This window comes from Anthonomus grandis, chromosome 1 (genome assembly GCF_022605725.1).
Source record: "Anthonomus grandis grandis chromosome 1, icAntGran1.3, whole genome shotgun sequence".
Taxonomy (NCBI): domain Eukaryota; kingdom Metazoa; phylum Arthropoda; class Insecta; order Coleoptera; family Curculionidae; genus Anthonomus; species Anthonomus grandis.
In genome coordinates this window covers 17,642,598-17,666,378 of record NC_065546.1, presented here as the reverse complement: position 1 = coordinate 17,666,378, position 23,781 = coordinate 17,642,598, and the positions used below count along the sequence as shown (strand labels likewise).

Below are 23,781 nucleotides of genomic sequence, written 5' to 3'. Positions count from 1 at the left end.
AATTTTTGCAAATAAAAGTCATTTATTATTATTATTATTAATATGTCATTAGAAAAAGTAGACAGCATTAAATATTTAAGCTTAATAATAGACATTAACTTGAATCGGGGACAACACATTGAACATCGCTCAAAAAAAAAATTAGCAATTATTCCAATTATTATATACAAATATAGAAATTTTATAAATAACAAAACAAAATTTAATATTTATAATGCTTTTTTTTCTCTCGCATTTCAGATATTTAATACCAGTTTGGAGTAAACTAAATTTTAATGCAGCTCCAATTTTACAAAATAAAGTTCTTAAAATGTTCAATAACGATAGACCAACTAGTACAAACACTCTATATAGAGAATTAAATATACCTACCAAAACTTTATGTGATTCTAGAATTAGAACAAATTAAATTAGTATATAAAATACTAAACTATCAACAAAGAACTAATGTAGATATTATAAATAAAACAAATGCAGGTCTAAGAAATCCTTTATATCAGGCTTGCAAAGTATATGATGAAGTTCCAGAAGAAATAAAAAATATTAAGGGGTTTCAAAAATTTGTACACGAAATTAAGCTTTGTTTAGAATTAGGTAGGTAAGATATTTTAGTATTGTAATTCTTATGTTTAAGGCACTGTAATATAGGTTAAGGTTCTTAAGACCAGTGCTTAAAGCACTGTTTAGAGAATATGTTTATTTAAGTTTAACAATGTAATTTATTGCCGAAATATATAATTGTTTTTTTTTTTAATAATATTAAGGATTATTTAGGAATTTTCACATTAATTTCATACATACCAATAAGATCTAATATTGAAAGTTTGTGAATTAAATACCCTAAAATAAATACAAATATAAATATTTTGTAAATGATATATATATTAATAAAGTTACAAATAAAAAGTGTATAAAATATAAACTGTGGAAAAAGTATGGCAATAACATATGTATCTATTAACTACCACCAAAATGTTAAACTGACTTAAATACTAGTTTAAATAATATAGATACACATATAATAAACAATATAAATAATATATTTTGAGCAGTAAACTATTTGGTTTTGATTTTTGTTTGTCCCGCTAACCCATCAAAATTGGGCGGAGACGGACTTAACCCACGCGTAAAGATTATTTTATTGTCAAAACTCATATGTTTTTGAAGAATACAGACTAGATTAAAATATTTTTGATATGATGCTTTTTAAGTGCTTAAATGCTTTTTCAGGGTCATCAACCTGCAAATGTCATCCCTTGACAACCAACTTATGCAGGCAGATTATTCAATATCTAAAAACTTAATTCTAAAAAATAAATAATATCAAAAAAATAAATGTCTTCCATAAGCCAAAAAATTGTCATGCTTAATATAAATGCAATTATTGCTATTCAGATCAAACTGTAGTCTTCAAATGTATGCCTAAAGTATTTAATATCATATCGTAAGTGTATATTTATCTACACAATAGTATAGATATTAATGGTAAATATCAAATCCTAGCTACCATCATCATTAAATACTTAACAATTAACTAAATTATTCAACAAAGGCTATTGCTGCTTGCAACCTCCCTCTTTTGATTTTTTTTTCTTTTTTTCCAATGACGCTGTCCTCCGTTGACCCTGTATCGGCATGTATGGAGGTGCAGGGCTACAACATTAGTAAGAGATAATTAACCACAATTTTAATAAAAGCAAAATAAACGAATAAGGAATATATCAAAAAGATGCAGACTGAAATACAGGGTGATTCATTAAGAATGGGCCATCTCTGAACTGGAGATACTACACACCAAAATATGGCAATTGAGCTTAACATGTCTTATACAAATGTTGCAGGTTTACGAGATACAGGGTATTTAAAGTTGGAATTTTTGACATAAAAATTACGAATTTTGTGGTGAATTTAGCATTATTTATACAGGGCGTTAGTTACACCCTGTTACTTAGGTAAATTACAACATATCTTTTTTGCCTAATCAGTTATTACTAAAACGACTAGAAAATCTAAAAAGCACTTCACTTGACAAAAAAGTTACTCTTGTTTATTTCATGTAACTCTATCAGTTTTTAAGTTATTTGCATTTTAAACATTTAGAGTAAAGAATCCTAGGCCACCGTTATTACATTGACTTTTTTCAAATAGGCTTGTGTAAGCACTTATCAGTTTTTCGTGTAAAGAAATTATATGACAATTTTACTGTCACTAAGTAAGAGTGTATTATTTCTAGTAAAAATTCTAAAATAAGAAAATGCCACGTCATAATGAACATTCCAACAGTGAAATGCGTGATATGATTTGCGTTTTTGCTCAGTCAAATTATAGTGGATTTGGTGCAGCCAGAAGGTACTTAGAATTATACCCAAATCGAAGACAACCCAATCACAAACTGTTCAGACGTATTTATACCCGCCTAAGCGAAACAGGGTGTTTTTGTTCTAAAACCTTAAATGGTGCTCCAAAAAATATCAACGTCGATGATGAAGAAGAGGTTTTAGCTCGTATTTCGGAAAACCCAGATCTCAGTACTCGTCGGTTAAGTACGGCAATAGGAATAATCCAATCGTCTATCTGGAGAATTTTAAAGAAAGAGAATCTCCGTCCATATCACTATACTCCTCTCCAACATTTGCTAACTCAAGATTTACCCGTTTGCCTACAGTTTGCTCAATTTATGCTATAAACAGAACAAAATCAGGAATTTCTTAGTGACCTTTTCATCGATGAGGCGACGTTTACTAGACGAGGTGTTTTTAATGGGAAAAACAATCATTTTTGGGACTCCACATGCTCTAAAGGAACGACATTTTCAGCACGAATTCAAGGTTTTGGTGTGGTGTGATATATGGTTTTTTTATTGATCCTTTTGAACTTTCTCCTTATCTAGGGCCCACTATTTAAACTCCTTGAACAACAGTTAAACCCATTACTAGAAAATGTACCACTAGCCATAAGGCGGAACATATGGTTTATGCAAGACGGGGCGCCGCCACATTTTTCTCTGCCAGTACGGCGATACCTGAATGGACATTTTCCTCACCGATGAATTGGGCGTGGCAGTAAATTTGTTTGGCCACCTAGAAGTCTAGACTTAAACCCTCTAGACTTCTCAATATGATCACACATGAAGGACATGGTTTACAAAGATACAATTAATTCCACTGAAGAATTACGACAGAAAATTCAAGAAGCTGCTAATATTATCAAAAATAATTGACAAATGTTATTTTATTCAAAGATCTTTAAGGAGATGCCTTACAAAGTGTATTGAAGTGGAAGGCGGGCATTTTGAGTATTTACTTTGAAGTTTTCTTTTAATATTGTTACTGATTGTTACTGTTATTTGTTGTCTTTACTGTTCTTACCCAGCATAGCAGTAATTTAAAAGAATAAATTCCTATCAAGCCAATGTAATAAAGGTGGCTTAAGATTTTTTACGCTGAATGTTTAAAATGCAAATAACTTAAAAACTGATAGAGTTACATGAAATAAATATGAGTACCTTTTTTTATTAAAAATTAAACTGCTTTTTAGAGTTTCTAGTCGTTTTAGCCATAACTAATTACGCGAAAAAGATATGTTGTAATTTACCTAAGTAACAGGGTGTAACTAACGCCCTGTATAAATAATGCTAAATTCACCACAAAATTCGTAATTTTCATATCAAAACACATAAAGTCGCCAATTTTCGAGACGTTACTGCTTAAAATCACAAAATTATTAAGAAAATTCAAATTAAAATTGCAACTTTAAATACCCTGCATCTCGTAAATCTGCAACATTTGCATAAGGCATGTTTAGCTCAATCGCCATATTTTGGTGTGTAGTATCTCCAGTTCAGAGATTTGCCATTCTTAATGAATTACCCTGTATATTCGGACGATGATACCCTAGACGTATATAACAGATTTTTGCTGAAAATTAAGTTACTATGGTAGCAGGCCTTGCAAATCAATTCAACCCTCTTAAGTGGTATACTCCATATATTTTTTGATTCTCTATTCAATTCGTGTTATTTTTTATATCAGAAGCCCAGCATATTAAAATTCAAAAGAAAAATCAAAAGTAATTTGTTTGCTAGAAAGAATGAATACATTATTTTAATTACATCGACCCTGAATAAAAAGGACCGCGAGTGTCCCCCAACTGCTAAACAGATTATGTATGAAATCAGTTAGTGATGAAAGTAAATCTTCTGACGTGCAATTCTTGTATAAGTTGGTAAACAGTGCTATCGATTCCCCGGATTAAAATTTTTATCTTAGCGAAAGAAGGTGTGGTGATTGCTTTCTTTTACAATGATTTGGCAAGATTTTTGAGTATTGTCAGGTAAAGTTTATTACCTCAATTATGATAAATGCGCATTTATTGGTTTCACATACGCAATACTGATTTATTTCAATTTGACTATCATTTCAATAGAATTTTACTTAAGAGGCAGTCCTCTTAAGTAAAATTCTATATATATATAAAGTGGATAATAAAGGATCTGGGTGTCATACATGATCAAAAGCTAACTTGCGCAGAACATATTAATTACTTAAGAATCAAGTGTAATCGAATGCTGGGCTTAATTGTAAGAAATATTACGCTATTAACCTCTACAAGCTCTCTAAAAGCATTATATTTTGCCTATATTTATAGTCGTTTGGGGTTTGCCTCAGTCGTGCGGGCTCCGCATTATGCGGTGCATGCTTGTTCTGGTGCAACAGATTGGAAACAATACAAAGTAAATTTTTAAGATTTTTAGACTAAAAATACTGGTACATTTAACTTACATGCTAATTTAATAGAACAATTATATTCTCTTGAAACACGGTTCTCTCAGAGACCTGTTCTTTCTCTATAAAATAATTACCTATCATATTGACTCGAATTATTTAATATCTCAAATATCTTTCCATATACCTCAGCGGCATTTTCGAAATTCTTATTTGTTTTAAATCTGTTTGTAAAAAACCAATGTAGCAAGGAATTCGCCGTTTAGTCGTATGCTTTCTTTATATAATTTCAAATTGTTTACTGTATATTTATCTATAATTTATATTTAAGAGAATCTAAAGATCCCAGTTCTAATTAACAATAACACTAATACAGCTGAAACACTTTGTAATTTGTGGATGTTCTTTTAGGTTTCGGCCTTCTAACATCTTATTCGTTTTTGATAAATGAATAAGTAAATAAAAACAGCTATAACAAATATTTTTTCCTCACTCAAGGCGTAACGTTATAAAACGTATGTTACGTAAAATGACCTGGACTGCCTTAATAATTCATGAATCTGCCCTTTTATCAAAAAGTATCCCAAATAAAAATTATAGATCTCTTTCAGATCTTCTTTAGGAAGATAGCTTCGCATATATAAAAGGCATCACAACAGTAGTAGATACCAAAGTTATCTTTTTTAAATGGAATGATATATTTTTATATTTTTTCTGATTCTACGCAAAATTTAAAGACAACTTCCTGTAGCATATGCTATACCTAACTTCAACAGATTAAAAGATACAATGGTTTAAAAAATTATTATAAATAAAATATTATGTAAATAGTAATTTATAAAAAAAGAAACGATGCAAAAAAAGTATTTAAACAATAAACCTATTTAATTAAATGTTAAAAATAGCGTCCTTGAAAGGTTCGACAAGGTGCCAAATTGTAGTTAAAAGAATTGTAATACTAATTGTAGTACTATCAGATTTTCCAGCAAATTCAGATATCGGGTGGCATTTAAATTATCCTCAATAAAAAATAGACCTATCATTCTGTTGGTATTTACCTTTTCAGGATACTGACTATGTGTTTCACGCATTCAGTGCGAATTTTTACCTGATCAATATCTGCAATTATGTCAATTCACTTGCCATTCAGCATAAATGTGGATTCATTAGAAAAAAACAATGTTTTTTAAAAATCAATTTTTTTTTGAATATTGATTTTTCGTTTTGAATAAGACGCATCAAAACACCATACGAGGTGCTTCCAAAAAATATTAAAAGCATTCTCTGCGTTATGATAGTTTTCCAAGAATAATTTTTCGCGTTTATACAAAAATATAAATTCGTTTATGCTTGAGTACGATTTTTTTTTGACAATTCCGAAAATTGTCAAAATGATTTTTTGAGTCATAATCAGAGGGTCTATAAATTACTACAACACACATTTCTACAGACAGTGCAATGCCAGTATATTCTTTAATATACTTGTATGTTAAATTTTTTATCTGTGGAAGTTCCTCAAAATTCGAGGTTACATAAAGCATAGATAGCTACGCCTCCCTTAAGTTGGTTAAGCCTAACAAAGTAAGATATTAATTTGTAGTTATTTAGAAATATGTTTTCGATATCATTTTTGAGAGCCCAGTGCTCAGATAAAAACACAACCAAAGGAAAAAAAGCATCAAGTATATTAACCTTTGTCGAAAATCCCTGACAGTTGAAGTAAAAAAAACACCATTTGTCATCTTGTATAACAGCTATTGCGTTTTTGCTGCTGGTGGGAATTGTGGATTTTGTGCATTTGGAGTATTTTTCAAAATACAAAGCGTCTTACAGCTACACCGCAAGGCCAGATAGATAAATATAGACATTTCTGACCTCTGTCATCGGAAAACTGACCTTAAATGAAGATGTGTCGTCTTTTTTATTCCAAAGTTCACATTTAAACTCAATGCTTGGTGCAGTTTTTTTCAAAAATGTCTGTAATTGTTGGACTGATGTACAGGATTCGAGTCTGTATACGTGAAAGTGCCCAAGTTTTAGAATAGCCCTGATATTTTGGTTGTGCCTACCAGTTCCGAGCATGCCTAGTGCGTTGCCAATTCGCGCCGACACCAGTGTTTTGCAAATCTTGGTCAATAGCTGATCGCACATGTTCTCTCGAGATATGTTGAGTGCGCGCACAGTGCTGTGCCTGATGTGACGTTGTTGGTGAGAGATAAATGTATCGGATGAGAGTCTTTGTTGCCCACGTGGTGGATTCGGAATACCTGACTAACATCTGGAGACAGAACATACATCAGCCAGTCAGAAGCCTTGAATTCACTTTAAGCTTTCATGGTGTGTTATTGGTTAAAATTGAGTTTTCTTCTTGACCGTTTTGACATTTCGCGAGTAAAGAGGTTAGGTTTCTTCTTAAATAGTATTTTTATTTTGATTATTGAGAGAAAAAGATAGATAGAAAGCAACTTTTGATTGATCATTGTCTTCAAAAATATATCGCAAATTTAAGTAGGAAAGTGTTATCGTTTATTGATATCTAATTTAATTCTTCTGTGGTAAATTATTTATGTTTTTACGTGATGGAAATTAATCTATCATGTCATATTTGCCAAAAACACTTCTCTTCGGCATGGAATTTTAGAAGACATTTAAAGGTCCAACATAGTTATAATGAGTGTAGTAAGTATTTGAAAGAAAAGTATGAGCCTATGTATAAAATTTTATTCTAGTACCGACTGAAGTAAGTTTACAAGTTGTTCCATTGAACGATAAAGAAACTAATACCCACAACAATATCCAATGTCATTTATGTGCAAAAAAATTTGCCACAGGTTTTAGCCTCACAAGGCACTTAAAAAGTCAACATGTAAACATTGAAGAAGATAAACCCACCAAAAAGCAAAGCATTAAAGTTAGTCATGAAAGTCAAGGTTAGTAACCCTAATACAGACCAGCATGGACCATGGAAGTTGAAAGTGCTTCCATAAAACTGGTAAATGTGTTTCTTTACCAGTCTAAATGTGACAAGGTATATTAATTATCTGATAAAAAATAAATTTTTAGGAAATGAAGAAAAAAAAAATTGTTCAAACAAAAATGAGGGGCATAAAGTATTGTTAGGAATTGTCAAAACTTCAGTGAAACATGAGGTGTTCATTCCAAAACCAGATCAAACTGTTAAAGTTTTATTACAGAGCAATAACCAAGGTCGTGAAAGTGCAAACAAAAGTCAAGGTTTGTATTTTTTTAATCAAATAAAAGCTCTTTTGGTAAATTGTTTTTTTATATGTTATTTATTAGGACTTAAGTATAATGTTTGATAATTAAGATGTTTTTTTTAGAATATGGCTGCTTACAGGATAAAACATCATCAGCTACACAAAAACATATGAAAAAACATCAGAAAAAACAAAGAAATAATGGAAAAAAAGGGTTAAATCAATTAATATGCTTAGAAGAAATGTGCCATTTTAACTGTACTAGATTAAAAAGCCTTCATTATCATTTAGAGTTGAAACATAATATTTTGCAAGAACTGGAAGTACTACAGTTTGAAAACATTGAAGGTTTGTATATATATTCTGATATATATATTCCTTAAATTATTTTTTATAGAATTTAAAAAATGGAAAAATCAGGAGGAAAGCAAATGTGTGGCAGTATGGGTAAAAGCATGTGGTATTAAAAAAAATAGACAAGGTGCACCTATTTATTACTATTGTAATCGAACTGGTAAAAGAAAAGTTTTGGCAGCAGCAGAAAGGAAATGTGCCCTAAAAAGGCAGGGCGCATGCAAAATTAATGCTTCCTGTACTTCAGCCCTGATAATTAAGCATATTTCTCAAGGTGTAAAAGTAACCTATTTTAAAAATCATTATGGGCATGAAAAAAAATGGCCCATGTTTCATTATCCATAAATGATAAAAATAAGATAGTACAACAATTGATACAAGGTAATTGAAATATTATCTAAAACTTAATTAAACCTAAGTGATGTGTATGTTTATTTATTTTTAGGCATTCCTTACACACAAATATTAAATAATATTCGGGAAAGTGTGGATGAAACTTTTAAAAGGATTCACTTGACCACTAAGAATGACATCCATAATATTGCCCAAGCTTACAATTTACATGATACATCCATAAAGGATCCCAATGATGCCATAAGCATTGCCATGTGGGTTGATGAAATGCAAAAATCAGAAAAAAATCCTGTAATTGTATATAAGAAGCAAGGAGAATTGGACTCAGGATTGTCTTTAAAAAAAGATGATTTTTTGTTGAGAATCATGACAAGAAGCTAAGGTCAGATGTTTCAAAAATTTGGGTCTGGAGGCATTATTTGTATGGATGCAACGCATGGAACTAATCCTTATGATTTTAATTTACTTACTGTTTTGGTGGTGGATGATTATGGTGAAGGCTTTCCTGTTGGATTTTTGTTTGCTAATAGGGAGGATTATGTAGTATTAAAATATTTTATTTTGGCTTTAAAAAGTAGCATAGGAAATATAAGAGCAACTACATTTATGAGTGACGATGCCGACCAATATTTTGCTGCATGGAGTTCTGTAATGGATGTTTCTGAAACCAAAAAGCTTTTATGCATATGGCATATCGACAGAGCTTGGCAATCCAAAATATCATTAATTAAAGATAAATCAAAACAAATAGAGGTATAATATATGGTCCATGTTTTCTCATTGCCCAAAATAATTTAACGGGATAATTTTTAGTCTCATTCTGATTGTTATTTTAAGGTTTATAAGATGTTGTGTTTCCTTCGGCAAGAACCAAATGCAAATAATTTTAAAGCATCATTAGGAAGCTTTATTGAAATGTTACAAATGGATCAAGATCTAAAAGTTTTTGGTGAATACTTCCTGGTCAATTATGCAAGAAGATCCTCAACATGGGCTATGTGTTTCCGAGCTGTCTTATCTATTAACATGAATTTGTATTTGGAATCCATGGACAAAGTGCTGAAATACATATATCTAAAAGGTAAATATGTATTAGTATTAATTTTCGTGAAGTAGTCCATCTCTCAGTGGAACGAATTGTTAGGCAACAAAGGTTGCGGTCTGATCCACTTTATTTAAAAAACTGTTGAATTTTAATTACATAAAGTTGTACTTAATAGTTATTAGTATTAAGTGATAAGTGTCTTGTTAAACACAATTTCTTTTAGGGACAACTTGCAGGAGATTGGACAAAACTGTGCATGTACTATTAAAGTATATCAGAGAAAAGCAATTCAGTAGGATTATAAAGCTGGAAAAAGGAAAAATAACACACAAAATCAGCAAAATTAACAAAAGTCATATTGCAGCAGTAAAAGCAGATAATATACATATAATAAGTGTTGAAGATGGTTGGAAAATTCAATCTGGGAATAATTTCTACCTTGTGAAATTGAATGAATTAGGTGATCATCAGTGCAATTTAAAATGTTCTTCATGTATGTCATGTGTTCATTCTTACACCTGTAACTGTATGGATTACGTAATACACAACAACATGTGCAAACATATACATAAATTGTGCATGAGCGAAACTTGTAATAATAGCCCAATGGAGATAACTCATCATGATAATACAACAAACAATAATGATGAACTGCAAAGCCACCTTCTTAGTTTAAAACAATGTAATAGTTCTGAAACCATCAAGAAAATAAGGGAAGATATCAGTTTTATGTCTGCTTTTGACTGGCCATCAGATGATGATGCTGCATTAAAGTATAAGTACACATTCAAAGTATGGTTAAGGGCACAGGAAGAGTTTTGGATATAGCTGCAGCTGCCGAAAGAAAGTGGTACTATGTGGGAAATTTACATCCTGACTGTACAGAGGAACGCCTAAAGGACCATTTAATCAAGAACGATATAGATTTGTCCAGTTGTGAAAAATTAAATAGTCAGTTTGATCATAAAGTAGCATTTAAAATATCTTTTGAGCCACAGTTGGAGAAACTTGTATTAAACAGTGATCTGTGGCCTTTGAATGTAGTGGTCAAACCTTTTTCATTTCGCCCTATGGGACGTCGCTTTAACGGGATGAATGCTTCGCAGAATTTTCGAAGAGGCTTCAACAGGAACCAGAGAAACTAAGTGTGACAGTAAGTGAAGACACTAAATATTCTATATCAGAACGTAAGAGGGTTAAATACGAAAATAGATGAGTTTTTAGAGAGCATTTGGACTACATCTGATGAATATGATATTGTAATATTAACCGAAACATGGTTGCATAACTCTGTAAATGATTGTGAAATATTTCCAAATATATTTAATGTATTTAGAGTTGATAGGGATTTTCAACTAAGTGGAAAAACCAGAGGGGGTGGAGTTTTACTAGCATCCAAAAATAATTTCTGTGTAAGTACTGTTGACACAGGATTTATAGATGAAAATATTGATTTTTTGTGTGTAAAAATTACAAAGGAAAATTGTAAACGTTTGTATTTATTGACATTATATGTAGCACCATCTTGTACTCTTAACTCGTATGAAAGATTATATGATTTTCTAGAAAAACAGCAATATCTGTTTGACTCTGACATTATTATTATAGGTGACTTAAATATCACAAATCTTAATCGATATTACCAAACAGGAGAGTCAGACAGGTTTGTAGAGACATTTTTGCAATTTTTAAATTTTTATGATGCTACACAAGTGAATTTTGTTTCCAATAGCTTAAATCATATACTAGATGTAGTGGTTACAAAAAGTAACTGTACTGTTTTAAGAAGTGACTTTTGTTTTGTTAAAGAAGATAAACACCGCCCTACTCTTAAAGTATCCTTGTCATTGTGCTGTAATAGTAATCAAAAAGAGTTGGCATCTTTATCGTCAAGGTATAATTTTCGCAAGGCTGACTTTTTGTCTATGTATTACCTTTTTCTAAAAATAGACTGGAGCTTTCTGGAGTCTCACACTGATATTAATAAAGCAATTGATGAATTTTATAGAACTTTATATTCAATTTTTGATATATGTGTACCTAAAGGCGGAAAAAAATGTAAAAAATATCCTGTTTGGTTTGCAAAAAATATTATAAATAAACTAAAATTCAAAGAAAAAGCTCGGAAAAAATACAAATTAAGCAAAAATCAAGATCATTATCTTCAATTTAAAAAACTTAGAGTTGAAATTAAAAAGGATATAAATACCGCCCACAAAAAATATTTAAAGGCAATACAAGACAAAATCAGTGTAGACTCTCGATCTTTCTGGTCATATATGAATAATAACAAAGGATCTGTGCATATACCCAACAAAATGTTTATGGACAGTTCGGAATTTAACTCTGGTGAAGAAATATGTAATGCATTTAGTGACTATTTTAGTAGTGTTTATTCGAGGGAAGAGGGTAATAACCCGAATACATTAGAAAATATTTATTCACCAGAAATAATTTTAAATAATGTAAATATAGATGATGTAATTGATGTTATTAAGAAATTAGAAGAGAACAAAGCAGTAGGTCCAGATAATGTTCCAAGCTATTTGTACAAGGGATTTTGTGATATATTAAGTTACCCATTATGTTTTTTGATTAATCTAAGCCTTAAAACAGGAATTTTTTCCAATGCTTGGAAAGTAGCAAAAATATGTCCAATCTTTAAGAAAGGCAATAAAAGTGAAATAAAAAATTACAGACCTATTGCTGTGCTCTCAGCACCAGCTAAAGTGTTTGAAACCATTGTTTTTAGAACTATTTATCGTACTGTTAGATCTAGCATATCAATATTTCAACACGGATTTTTAAAAGCTAAATCAACTGTAAGCAACTTATTAAGTGTCACTCAAACTATATCTGATGTGCTGAATCAGAGAGGTCAAATGGATATTGTATACACAGATTTTGAAAAAGCTTTTGATAAGATATCATTTAAAATATTATTGGATAGATTAGATAGAGAATATGGTTTTCATAATAATTTGGTGCATTTTATTGAGTCCTATTTGTATAACCGTAGACATATAGTTGTGATTGGGGGACATAGTTCGCGACCATTTACTCCTACGTCTGGCATACCACAAGGCTCCAATTTGGGACCATTATTTTTTCTTCTTTTTATTAACTCTCTGACGCAAGTAGTAACTCATGCTACATGCTCGCTGTTTGCTGATGATCTCAAATTATATTATCAAATAAATAACATAGATGACTGTAGAATGCTGTAGACGATTTAAATAATGTTGTACAATGGTCAATAGAAAATAGATTATATTTTAATGTCAATAAGTGTGTAGTTATGTCTTATAATAGAAAACAAAGAGATATATTATTTCCTTATAAAATACAAGATAGTCTATTGACTAGAGTAGAAAAGATTAAAGATTTGGGTGTGTTATTTGATAAAAGATTGACTTTTAATCTACATGTAAACGAAGTGGCAAACCGGGCATGCAAAATGTATGGATTTATTGCCAGAAGTACTAAGGATTTCGTGAGTGTTTCCTGTCTCAAGCAGTTGTATGTCTCATTTGTACGTAGTTTGTTGGATTATGCATGTATAGTGTGGTCGCCATATTATAACTGTTACAAATATACGTTGGAGCGGGTGCAAAATAAAATGCTCCGCTATATCTATTTTAGAGAAAGGGGGGTATATGACCGTGAGGTGTCAACCACGACATTACGCGAAAGATATGCCCTCCAATCATTAGATAAGAGGAGGCAAAAATTTGCAGTTATTTATCTATATAAAACAATAAATGGGCAAATAAATGATCCTACATTTCTTTCAAGGTTGAGTATGAATGCTCCAGTGTATCTTACTAGAAGATGTAAGACATTTTATATGTCGGATGTAGCTCTTAATAATAGACATTTGAGTTCACCATTATTTAATTTGTGTGAAACTTATAACAGAATTCAAGAAAGCATTGATATTTTTAATACAAGTTGTGCTGAACTCAAATGTCGGTTAGATATATTTTTATAGTTAGTGCTGGCCAGATTAAGTTAGTATTAAGTATTATTTTGAATTATTTTTAAAACATTTGTTATCTTTATTATTATTATTAGTGTATTATTATTATTATTATTATTAGTATATTAGTATTATTATCTTTATTATTATTATTATTATCATTAGAATGTACTTTGTAATAGGACCGTTTACTTAGTAAACTTCTGTAAAGTACATGAAATAAATAAATAAAATAAATAAATAAATAAATAAATTAAGAAAAATTAGTGGCCTCCTAACATCAGTTGAGCATAATATGATAAGTAGTCAAGAATCATCAGCTCTAATAACAGAATCTAGTAAACACAAAGTTTGTCCTGCTAACAAGAAAATCACTACACAACCTCGGTGGGTTTTAGTTATAAAAAAATACAGAATTACTTATCACTTATATTTAACATTTTATAGGTTCTTTTCTACAAAACGAAAGAAAAAGCCGATGGCTCCCAAACTGGCAAAGCCTTCACAAGAAGAAATTACAGAAATATGCTCAAGATTCAGAGAGTTGCAAGAGAATAAATAATTTACTACACACACACACTTTATGTAACTTTTTGATTAAATTAAATCTGACAAAATTGCACTTTTTTTCAATGGATTTTTTTGTTCATTTTTAAAAGGTATTACAAATACAGAGCGCGATTTATAAACTTTTCAGCTCCCGTTGCCACTTCCGTAGTCACTTAAAATATTCAGAACTGTACTTAGGTACCCAATTTACAAAACTTATCACAGCACCTCATCTGACATCTCTAAAGAATTTAAATCCCAAACAAACTATAGATACACCTACCCTAATTATTACTATTAATCTTGTGCATTATTAGATCTGGTAAAAAAGGTTACATTTTATTATAATATAACTTAATTCCTAATAAATTTTCATTCAAACTACTCTTATTCAATGAAAAAGGCAAAAAGCCACAACCGAAATGTTCGAAACGGACCTGAAACACGAGATTTATCATATTAATAGGAACAGGGGTCTTTAAATTTGTCGCTAAATTTACGACCAATAGAAATACGTCAAGCCTCTGTGTGCGATACAGCTACGTGATTGGTCATCGACTGTTCTGTCGCCAGACGTTAGTCAATACCTGCGGTAGGTTTTACGGCTTGACTGTAAGATGTCGTTGGAGGTACCATTTTTGAACTGTCAACTACATTGTTAATGTCGTTTTTATTGACAATTTGTTCATTTAATAACTTAGTTATATGCTTCTGGTCAACTCTGGTTCTCTTCTGCATCTGTCTCACAAGTGCATTAAGTGTGTCATTGATTATATAAGTATAAATTTGTCTCTCACCTGTTTAAAATGACATGAAGTTCTCAAGCATGCGGTCCTTGATTCTAATCTCTCATTTGCATCACTAAAATTTTTGTTATTTTCTTCACTGTCTTCACACTTTTCACAAGATTTTTTCTGTATAAATTGTAGAAGATCACAATCTGCGACACTTGCCGGCAATCTTTTGTTTATTATTATGTCGATTAAATAATTAAATTAACTAATACTTTTAAAACTATTTTATCTTTTACATAATGAAATAAGGTATAGCATATATTACAAGAAATTGTGTTAAAATTTTAGATAGAATCGAAAAACGCATAAAATATACCATTTAAAAAAAACTTTAGTGTCAATATATCAAATATAGTCTAGTCATACGACATAGTCAATATATATATATATATATATATATATATATATATATAAAATATATATATATATATAAAATATATATATATATATATATATATATATATATATATATATATTGACTATGTCGTATGTATACATTTTTTCTTCAAGTCGTTAAATGGATTTTATGCATGACAATTGCTGAAAATAGTTTACATTCATAGAGCAAAGTTTGTTTGTAATATTTTTTAAGAAGACTTTCTAAGACGTCTAACGTACCATCGGGTGTTAATCATCCTGTATATAAAGGATGTCTAAAAATGTTTTAACAACTTAAAACTTCATCATTTACGCTGTTCAACAATATAACTACACAACTGTACAATTATCATAAATGGCGAAGTTCTATAGTTTTAAACGTATTTTGGAACACTGTGTATATAATATAAAAAGATGAATTTCTGGATTCGTTTCTCACCTATCGTCGTCATCGTCAGCAATATCTGGTGGTGGTAACAACATGCCTGGACTACTACTAGACGTACTAGTGGTGACGGTACTCGAAGTAGTATCGTAACTGGAAGACGGCTTATATCCACCACCTCTTCTTGAATACGTCGGATCTATTGCCATGGCTATGTTCGAGTGAGGAGATGTACCTCCTACCAAATAAACTACGTATCATAATGACACTACTAAATGGGTTATACAGGGTGTTTCAGAACTATGGGATCAAACTTGTAGGGGTTATTCAGTGTAACGGTAAAAAACATTTGAGTAGAGGGACTCGGAAAATGATCACTACGCCACTAAGACGCTTTAAAATTTCAAAAGACGATAAATTACCTAAATAAGATTTAATACATTTAATTTTTGCCTTTTGTAAATGTATTATCATAATTATATTATATCATAATTAATGTTCAAAATGTCTTCCTCCAACATACATCGATTTAAATGTCGCACAAATTATTTCGGCGGACTTCGTATACTTATTTTGAATGATTCCAAATGCTGCTATAATTCATCCAATTAAGTCTTGTTCTGTTTCTACTGGAGTTTCGTAGACCAAAATCTTTACATTTCCCCACAGGAAAAAATCTAGCGACGTTAAATCGGGTGCCCTACGAGGCCAACAAACTGCTCCTCTGTTAACGTTTTTAAAAATAATAACACACAAGCGATCAATCAGACAAAATCATCAGCTATAAAATTTTTAAACATTGCCGCTGACATTTTAAACAATTATGAAAACATCATGTATAAAAGGCTGAAATTAAATGGATTAAATCCTTATTTTCTAAATTTTAACGTGTCTTAGGGTCGCAGTGACACTTTTCCGGACATGGGTTTCTATACTCAAATGTTTTCTACTATTGCACTGAATAATCTCTTGAAGTTTGATCCTATAGTTCTGAAACATCCTTTAGAAAACATATACAGGTTATGAAACCGGTTTTGATGACCGCAAAACTAAAGTATAATAACCAGCTAATAATAGGCATTCCTGAGATATCTCACCAATAACGTCATGTGATGATATGTTGATTCGAAATGTTTATCTTTCAGTTAAATATTTCGAATATCAGAATAAATTATTAATGTACACAGAATTGTTTTTTGTGTTCATAAAGCATTTTTTTGAACTTCCAAAAAAGTTCTATTTAAAAAACTAAGTTAAGACATGATTTTAAGATATTAATAAAATTGTAGAATATTTGAGGAGATTAAAATACAAATATTTTAGAATATTTGTATTTTAATTGTTTTTAAATTTTTGGTCAAACATAAAAAAAATATTCAAACATAATAGGAAACTTACGGTTATAAACTAAAAAAACAACTGATTTTGAACTTTCCATTTTAGTGATAAGTTAAATAGAAAAACTGTAAAGTTATTACCTAAAAAATATGGAAAAAATATTTCACAATTTCTATTTAGTAGTAACCTTTCGTTTTATTAATAGTTTCGCCATGTGATGAATACTGTCCTCGGCGATAAAGGGTGAATCTAAATCTGTAAAGCTTAACAACTTGTCATTTATCCTCAAATTAAGAAGAAAAAAAAAACTATATCATGAACCGTCCTAAGTAATATAAATCCTAAACTGGCGACCACGTAAGGAATACTTTTTCCTTGAATAAAAGTTCATTTCATGAAAATATTCTTAAGAACAATAATTTGAATTGTTTGAATTGCTGCAAAATTTTGCAAAAAAATGCTTCAACCAAAACTGCACATTCGGAGGAAGTCCTCAATATAAAGTAAAAAAAAATTAAAATATTCTTAAAGTTAAATTCAAAAATAATGTTCCAATATACATTTTAAAGCTTCAATTTTGTGGTTTTGGATCTTGATAAATAAACCTTTTAAGAATATTACATTGATTACATGAAAAAAAAATCTTAAGAATAAAGAAAATTTGCTAATGAAACTAACAAAAAATGTCCATTCGAAACATTCAAACATTATTGACATGCTCTTTTAATAGTCTGTGCTATCAGGTGTCTGTCAATTAATAATATAGGAACAAATCAGAGCCTCCTTGTGCAAACCTAAATCTAAAAGTTGATATTATCTGAGATACAGGATGGTGGATACAGAAGTTTTTTTTCTAGTAATTTAGTTGCCAACTTTATGGATTTGATTATGTCATTAAAGTAAATGATGCGTTTTTTTAAGGTTTAAACTCTTAACATGAACTCGAAAATAGCTCCTTTATAAAAAAAAAAATACGCAATTATGTGTATTATGTCAATATTGACACAATCATGCTAAGATATATCTAATATAACATATATGTTAGCTTTTACGATTTGTTGTAGATAATTTCAACACAAATAACACACAAATTGTTCTAAAAACCTCGATTTATTCATTAAAAATATGCGAAATACAGCCTTTTATGTCGCGACCGAATTCAGACTGCCTTTTCTTTTTAAAAATTGCCGCGTTAACAAAATCTTCAGCGTCCGCACTTTTACTGTTTATATTGGGAACGATGAGATAAGGTGGTTTTAAATAACATAAGCTAACACGGCCTTCCTGACATTGGGCGTCCTCGACCTTCTAACTTCCTGACCTATTTTGTTTATGTGTAAACAGTTTAAATTTAAAACAAAACAACAAACAAAAAAAAATATATAGCCCAAAAGAATTTTTGGGGATCTTGTTACAAAGATCTTATAAGCCCAAAATACAATGGGGACTATAGTCAAAAATTATGAAATAGCCTAAACATTTATTTTTAGGGAACTGTTGAGAAACTTAGCCTAAAACTCAGTTTAGGGAACAACCTATGCACATTTTTAGAGCAGATAAAGCCCAACATGTAATGGGGAACTTAAGCCTAAAGATTCTTTTAGGGAACCTAAATGTCTAAAAATCACTTTACCAACAGCCTAAAAATCAGTTTAGGGAACAGCCTAAACTCTTTTTTTTTAGGGAACAAAATGCCCAAAATCTATTGGGGAACATAGCCTAAAAATTGGTTTGGGGAACAGCCCAAAAACCTTTTTAGGGACCTTAAAGCCCACAATTTTAAATGAGGAACTTCTTTATTACAATAACTTAAGCCTAAAGATTCTTTTAGGGAACCTAAATGTCTAAAAATCACTTTACCAACAGCCTAAAAATCAGTTTAGGGAACAGCCTAAACTCTTTTTTTTTTAGGGAACAAAATGCCCAAAATCTATTGGGGAACATAGCCTAAAAATTGGTTTGGGGAACAGCCCAAAAACCTTTTTAGGGACCTTAAAGCCCACAATTTTAAATGAGGAACTTCTTTATTACAATAGCCACAGCCTATGTGCACTCATCTGGCCACGCGCGCAATTGCTCGTGCGCTGCTACCGTGGTTCTGCCTTGCTTTCCTGCTCGTCTCAAGACATATCTCTCATTTTGCAGGCAATTAATGACTTCGAACGGGCCCTGATATTTGGGTTTTAATTTGCCACCATATGCCAACTGACTATTTTCTATAGCAACTTTATCTCCTCGAGAGTATGGCACTGCTTTAACACGCTTCTTATTAAAACTTTCTGCTGACTTCTCAGTAATTTTCTTCAATCGATCATTTACATTACTGTTAATGGTTTTAATATCGAGAGCTTTTTGCTGTGAAGATGACACATCAGTTAACAGTTGGTTTGTAGCATTCAGACGCCGATTTTCACCATACATTAGCACCCATGGTGCATAGCCCGTCGATTTATTTATTGTTACATTAAAATCATCCTCAATATCAGGCAAGATTTTACTCCATTTCTTCTCATCTTTTTCATTTAAAACGGCACGCATAGCGTTAAATAGCGTGCGCATTACACGCTCTACTTGCCCATTTCCACGTGGAACTCCTGTTGCAATTAAATGTAACTCCACTGCCCATTCTTCTAAAAAGTCTTTAAATTTGCCAGACAGAAAAGCAGTACCTCGATCTGCTATTATACGTTTTGGTGCTCCTAACTCATAAAACACTTCACTTAGGGCTTTGATGCTACATTCTGTTGTTTTCTGCTTTATCGGACAAAAACGGACAAATTTCGTGAACGCATCTATTATCACTAATATCTGGGTGCACCGATTTGATTTTACTAATGGCCCAGCATGGTCGATATGCCATGTATCCATTTTGGTCGACGGCTTGGATTTTTGCTGAGACATGCCACTTTTTTTACCACTCGAGGATTTTCCCAAAACACAAGATCTACAGTTGGCCAGGTATTTCCGCACTGTTCTGCCCATACGCGGCCATGCCAAAACTTCCAGTAACTTTAACAACATTTTGTCAGCACCTATATGAGATGATTCATCATGGTATAAGCGCATTATATCCAGTCGCGCCGCGATTGGAACGAAACACCGATTAATTCCATCACTCGGACTGCATAAAAATACCAAACCGTCCTTCACTGAGTAGCCCGACAAACTTTGCGTTTTGTCTACTATAGCCTGACAAAATGCGTCTTCTTTTTGATAATCCCCGATTGTTTTATTTGCCTTATTTGGAACCGTACTGCGCGCCACTGAAACTCTATTTATCGAAACCGCATTTCGGCTAAGATAGTCCACATGAGCCATTCTACAGCCTTGCCGATATTCGATTTCAAAATTAAAGTCTTGTAACTTGATCCACCACCTGGCCACACGAGGGTGTAATTCTTTTTTTAAAGCCGTAGCGCGCACAGAATTACAGTCAGTATAAATTGTAAACTTTATACCATACAAATACGCACGAAAATACTGGGTTGCTTCTACAATAGCCAGAGTCTCTAAGTCATAGGAGTGGTAACGCGATTCACAATCAGTAGTGCGTCTACTGTAATAGGCTACCGGATGCAAAATATTATCCAAGTCTTTTTGCATTAATACAGCACCTAACCCTATGGAACTCGCGTCCGTGTGTAATTCCGTATAGAAGTCAGAATTAAAAATATTTAAAATTGGGTATTCTGTTAGTCGTTTTATTAAGTCTAAACGCACATTTTCGCACTCACTTGTCCACTTAAAAGGTTGTCCTTTACGCAACAGTGCGGAAATTGGTGCAGTTAAACTGGCAAATCCTTTTACAAAACGTCTGAAATATCCAGCCAACCCTAAGAACTGCCTAACACCCTTTACATCGACAGGAGCAATAGTCTGTGCAAGCGCATCAACTTTTCGGTTACTTGGCTTTACAGTACCGCCTTCAATGATAACGCCTAGATATTCGACAGACGTTTTTAAAAAAAACTGCATTTTTCCAAGTTCAGCACAAATCCCGATTTTGATAAGGTGTCAACAACCAGTCGTAAGTTATTAAAACCTTCCTCAGTAGTGCGCGCTGGGCATAAAACATCGTCAATGTAAACAAATGCGATATCATCTTTTAATAGTCCTAGAGCCTTATCAATTGCTTTCTGATAAGTAGGCGGCGAAGTAACAAAACCAAAAGGCATGCGGTTATACTCATACAATCCATCCGGGGTCACAAAAGCAGTAATGTGTTTGGATTTTTCTTCAACTTCAATTTGGTAAAAACCCGACTTCATGTCAAGAGTGCAAAAATATTTGGCCTTACTAAGTGCATCTATTTGGTCTTGTATGCGAGGCAATGGGTAATTATTCCGCACTACTTGTTTATTTACCTCTCTGTAATCCACACATAGTCTCGTATCTCCATTCCTTTTTTTAACCAGTACAATCGGGCTAGCGTAAGCAGATTCACTAACACGAATTATTCCAGTATCAAGTTGTTCCTGTATGATTTGCTTGACTTGCAACCTCTCTCCGTACGATAGATGCCGCGGCTTATAAGCAACCGGCTGTGGGTCACGTAATGTTATTATTAATTTTCCAGTGGTTACGGCGGGCGGCGTTTGATTTATGGCTTGTTGAAGTAATGTTTTTATAGCATTAGATAATGGCTCGTCCAATTCTGACAAATCTAATCTACTTTCATCAAATGTGCGTACAGTACAAATCCTGGACATGCTAAGAGGATCATACACAATATCTACACTATTTTCATTTACCTCCACTTTAACACCTGGCCGTTTAAGAACATCCAAACCAATTAAAGCGTCAACGTCACCCCCAGGGATAGATCCATCTGGGACAACAAGAAAGTCCATTTCTAACGTCATCGTTGGTGTAAACATTATGGCAGTGCTGCGACCGATAGCCTTCATAATAGACTTTCCGATACCAGCCAAACATTGATTACTTGGTTGAATTTTTAAATTTAGTTTCTTTGCCACTTTTTCATGCAAAATTGATACGTCTGCCCCAGTGTCTACCAAATAGGAAATCGAAGTTATAGTGCTGTCATTTGTAAGTGTAGCTAAAGGTGGAGACTGCACAAACCGAGTATTTTGTGACAGCATTACTCGTTTTGGAAACCCATTTTTCTTGTAACAAGTGTCTTCTGAGTGTCCTTTCTTTTGGCAATATGTACATGTGTTTAACATTACAGTTTTTGTCTGATCTCTTGATGGATAGTTTATATTTGCTCCAGAAGGGCCAGGAAGAGGCTTTTCCATGTTGGACACTATACCTTGTTTACAGTCTATCTGTTTATGTCCAAATCGATGACATTGTCGACACTTTCCGTGAAAAGCGGGGTGATCTTCACGAGAATTGTTTGGCCGTTTTCGTGACTCTCTCACTCGATTTACTTCGCTTAGTTTTGCAGCATCGCAGACAGCTAACAACTTTAACAGATCCGCATCGCACTCGGGACTCTGCAAGCAAATTCGATTTTTCACCTCAGCACTTTGAATATCATGCTCTACTAAACTCAGCACTATCCTCCAAGGAAAATCAGCATAAAACCGTCTAATAGCTAACAACTTAGCATTTCCATACTCAACTAGCGAGTCAAAATTGTTGCTCATAATTGCTAGACAGGCACGTAATTGAGTAGCTGGCGTGCCTTTTTCTGGAAATGCTACCTCAAAATCTCGCCTAAAAGATGCCCAATCTCTAACAATTGGCTTCCAATGACGATAAAATCGAGCTGCACGACCTCGAAGAGCGTGACCAGCTTTCAAAACAGTTACCGTATCAGAAATTCGCAACTCGGCTTGAATTCTGCTTACGTCATCCATCCACTCGACCATTGTGAACGGCGTGTCATCAGGATCAAAAATAGTTAAGCAAATTTGCGATGATGCCGCTGCTGCCATAACTTTGGGACCGGGACCAACCACAGCAACAGATTGCACATGCGCTTGTTCCACAGACGACTGTAGCGCCGCTTCAGCTTGCGTAGCTTGGGCGTTGGCCATGGTGGATAATATTTGCATGATTTGACTTTGAAAATTACTGTTACTTTCTTGCTGCATTTTAAACATCAACATCATCTGATTGTTTATTGATGCACTATCACTACCACCGATAATGGCTGAGCTACTCGTACCCGCACGGTCACTCTCACAACTTTCGCGTTGTTCCTCGTCAGCCATTTTTAAACACGCACAAAAAAAAATCACTTTTTAGGTCCTTTTCTCCTGTGATCGGCTTCACTAGGAGCTATCCCACTTCTGATGTTAGCTTTTACGATTTGTTGTAGATAATTTCAACACAAATAACACACAAATTGTTCTAAAAACCTCGATTTATTCATTAAAAATATGCGAAATACAGCCTTTTATGTCGCGACCGAATTCAGACTGCCTTTTCTTTTTAAAAATTGCCGCGTTAACAAAATCTTCAGCGTCCGCACTTTTACTGTTTATATTGGGAACGATGAGATAAGGTGGTTTTAAATAACATAAGCTAACATATATGTAATCTGCACTTCTAGATAAGTCTGGTTTCATTTTAATTTGACTATTTGTTCATCAGCCCAAGCAGGATGAGTGATTGTTATTTAAATTTTATTAAATCAAATCCTAACTAAACATTATCATATTATCAGTAAATTAATTGTAGTTGCATAATTTA

The 23,781-nt window shown here is 32.4% G+C and overlaps 3 protein-coding genes across 5 annotated transcripts in view; 1 reads left to right on the top strand and 2 right to left on the bottom strand.

Annotated features, from left to right (window-relative positions):
* Positions 1–862: 862 nt before the first annotated feature.
* LOC126733903 (uncharacterized) overlaps positions 863–23,781 on the bottom strand; it is a 44,538-nt gene continuing 21,619 nt past the window's right edge. Inside the window, exons 8-9 of the mRNA XM_050437355.1 lie at positions 15,835–16,018; positions 863–1,653 (exon numbers count right to left, since the gene is read on the bottom strand). Coding sequence (XP_050293312.1) covers positions 1,554–1,653; positions 15,835–16,018 — 284 coding nt within the window. The 3' untranslated portion in view covers positions 863–1,553. The remainder of the gene's footprint in view (positions 1,654–15,834; positions 16,019–23,781) is intronic.
* Positions 6,730–14,901, top strand: LOC126733908 (uncharacterized). Of its 3 annotated transcripts, XM_050437368.1 has the most exons (9): positions 6,730–7,403; positions 7,454–7,654; positions 7,788–7,958; positions 8,066–8,290; positions 8,340–8,677; positions 8,742–9,403; positions 9,488–9,731; positions 9,919–10,848; positions 14,122–14,901. In XM_050437368.1, the coding sequence occupies exons 6-8, from the start codon at positions 9,038–9,040 to the stop codon at positions 10,521–10,523; spliced, it is 1,215 nt and encodes a 404-aa protein (XP_050293325.1). In that variant the 5' UTR covers positions 6,730–7,403; positions 7,454–7,654; positions 7,788–7,958; positions 8,066–8,290; positions 8,340–8,677; positions 8,742–9,037; the 3' UTR covers positions 10,524–10,848; positions 14,122–14,901. The 3 variants fall into 3 exon arrangements, with proteins under 3 accessions (XP_050293325.1, XP_050293335.1, XP_050293343.1); XM_050437378.1 differs by having other exon boundaries at positions 8,742–9,731; positions 14,122–14,879; XM_050437386.1 differs by lacking the exon at positions 9,919–10,848 and having other exon boundaries at positions 8,742–9,731; positions 14,122–14,889.
* Positions 18,657–23,776, bottom strand: LOC126733893 (uncharacterized). Its single transcript, XM_050437345.1, has 2 exons — positions 18,955–23,776; positions 18,657–18,727 (listed from the first exon to the last, which is right to left on the bottom strand). Exon 1 carries the CDS (start codon positions 23,298–23,300, stop codon positions 21,078–21,080), a length of 2,223 nt encoding a protein of 740 aa, XP_050293302.1. The 5' UTR covers positions 23,301–23,776; the 3' UTR covers positions 18,657–18,727; positions 18,955–21,077.

Bases quoted from the DNA above. Each gene is read 5' to 3' on its own strand.
- LOC126733908 (XM_050437368.1), top strand. From the start codon at position 9,038: ATGTTTCAAAAATTTGGGTCTGGAGGCATTATTTGTATGGATGCAACG. The intron at 9,404-9,487 runs GTATAATATATG...TGTTATTTTAAG, and splicing joins ATAAATCAAAACAAATAGAG to GTTTATAAGATGTTGTGTTT. The intron at 9,732-9,918 runs GTAAATATGTAT...AATTTCTTTTAG, and splicing joins GAAATACATATATCTAAAAG to GGACAACTTGCAGGAGATTG.
- LOC126733893 (XM_050437345.1), bottom strand. From the start codon at position 23,300: ATGGCTGACGAGGAACAACGCGAAAGTTGTGAGAGTGACCGTGCGGGT.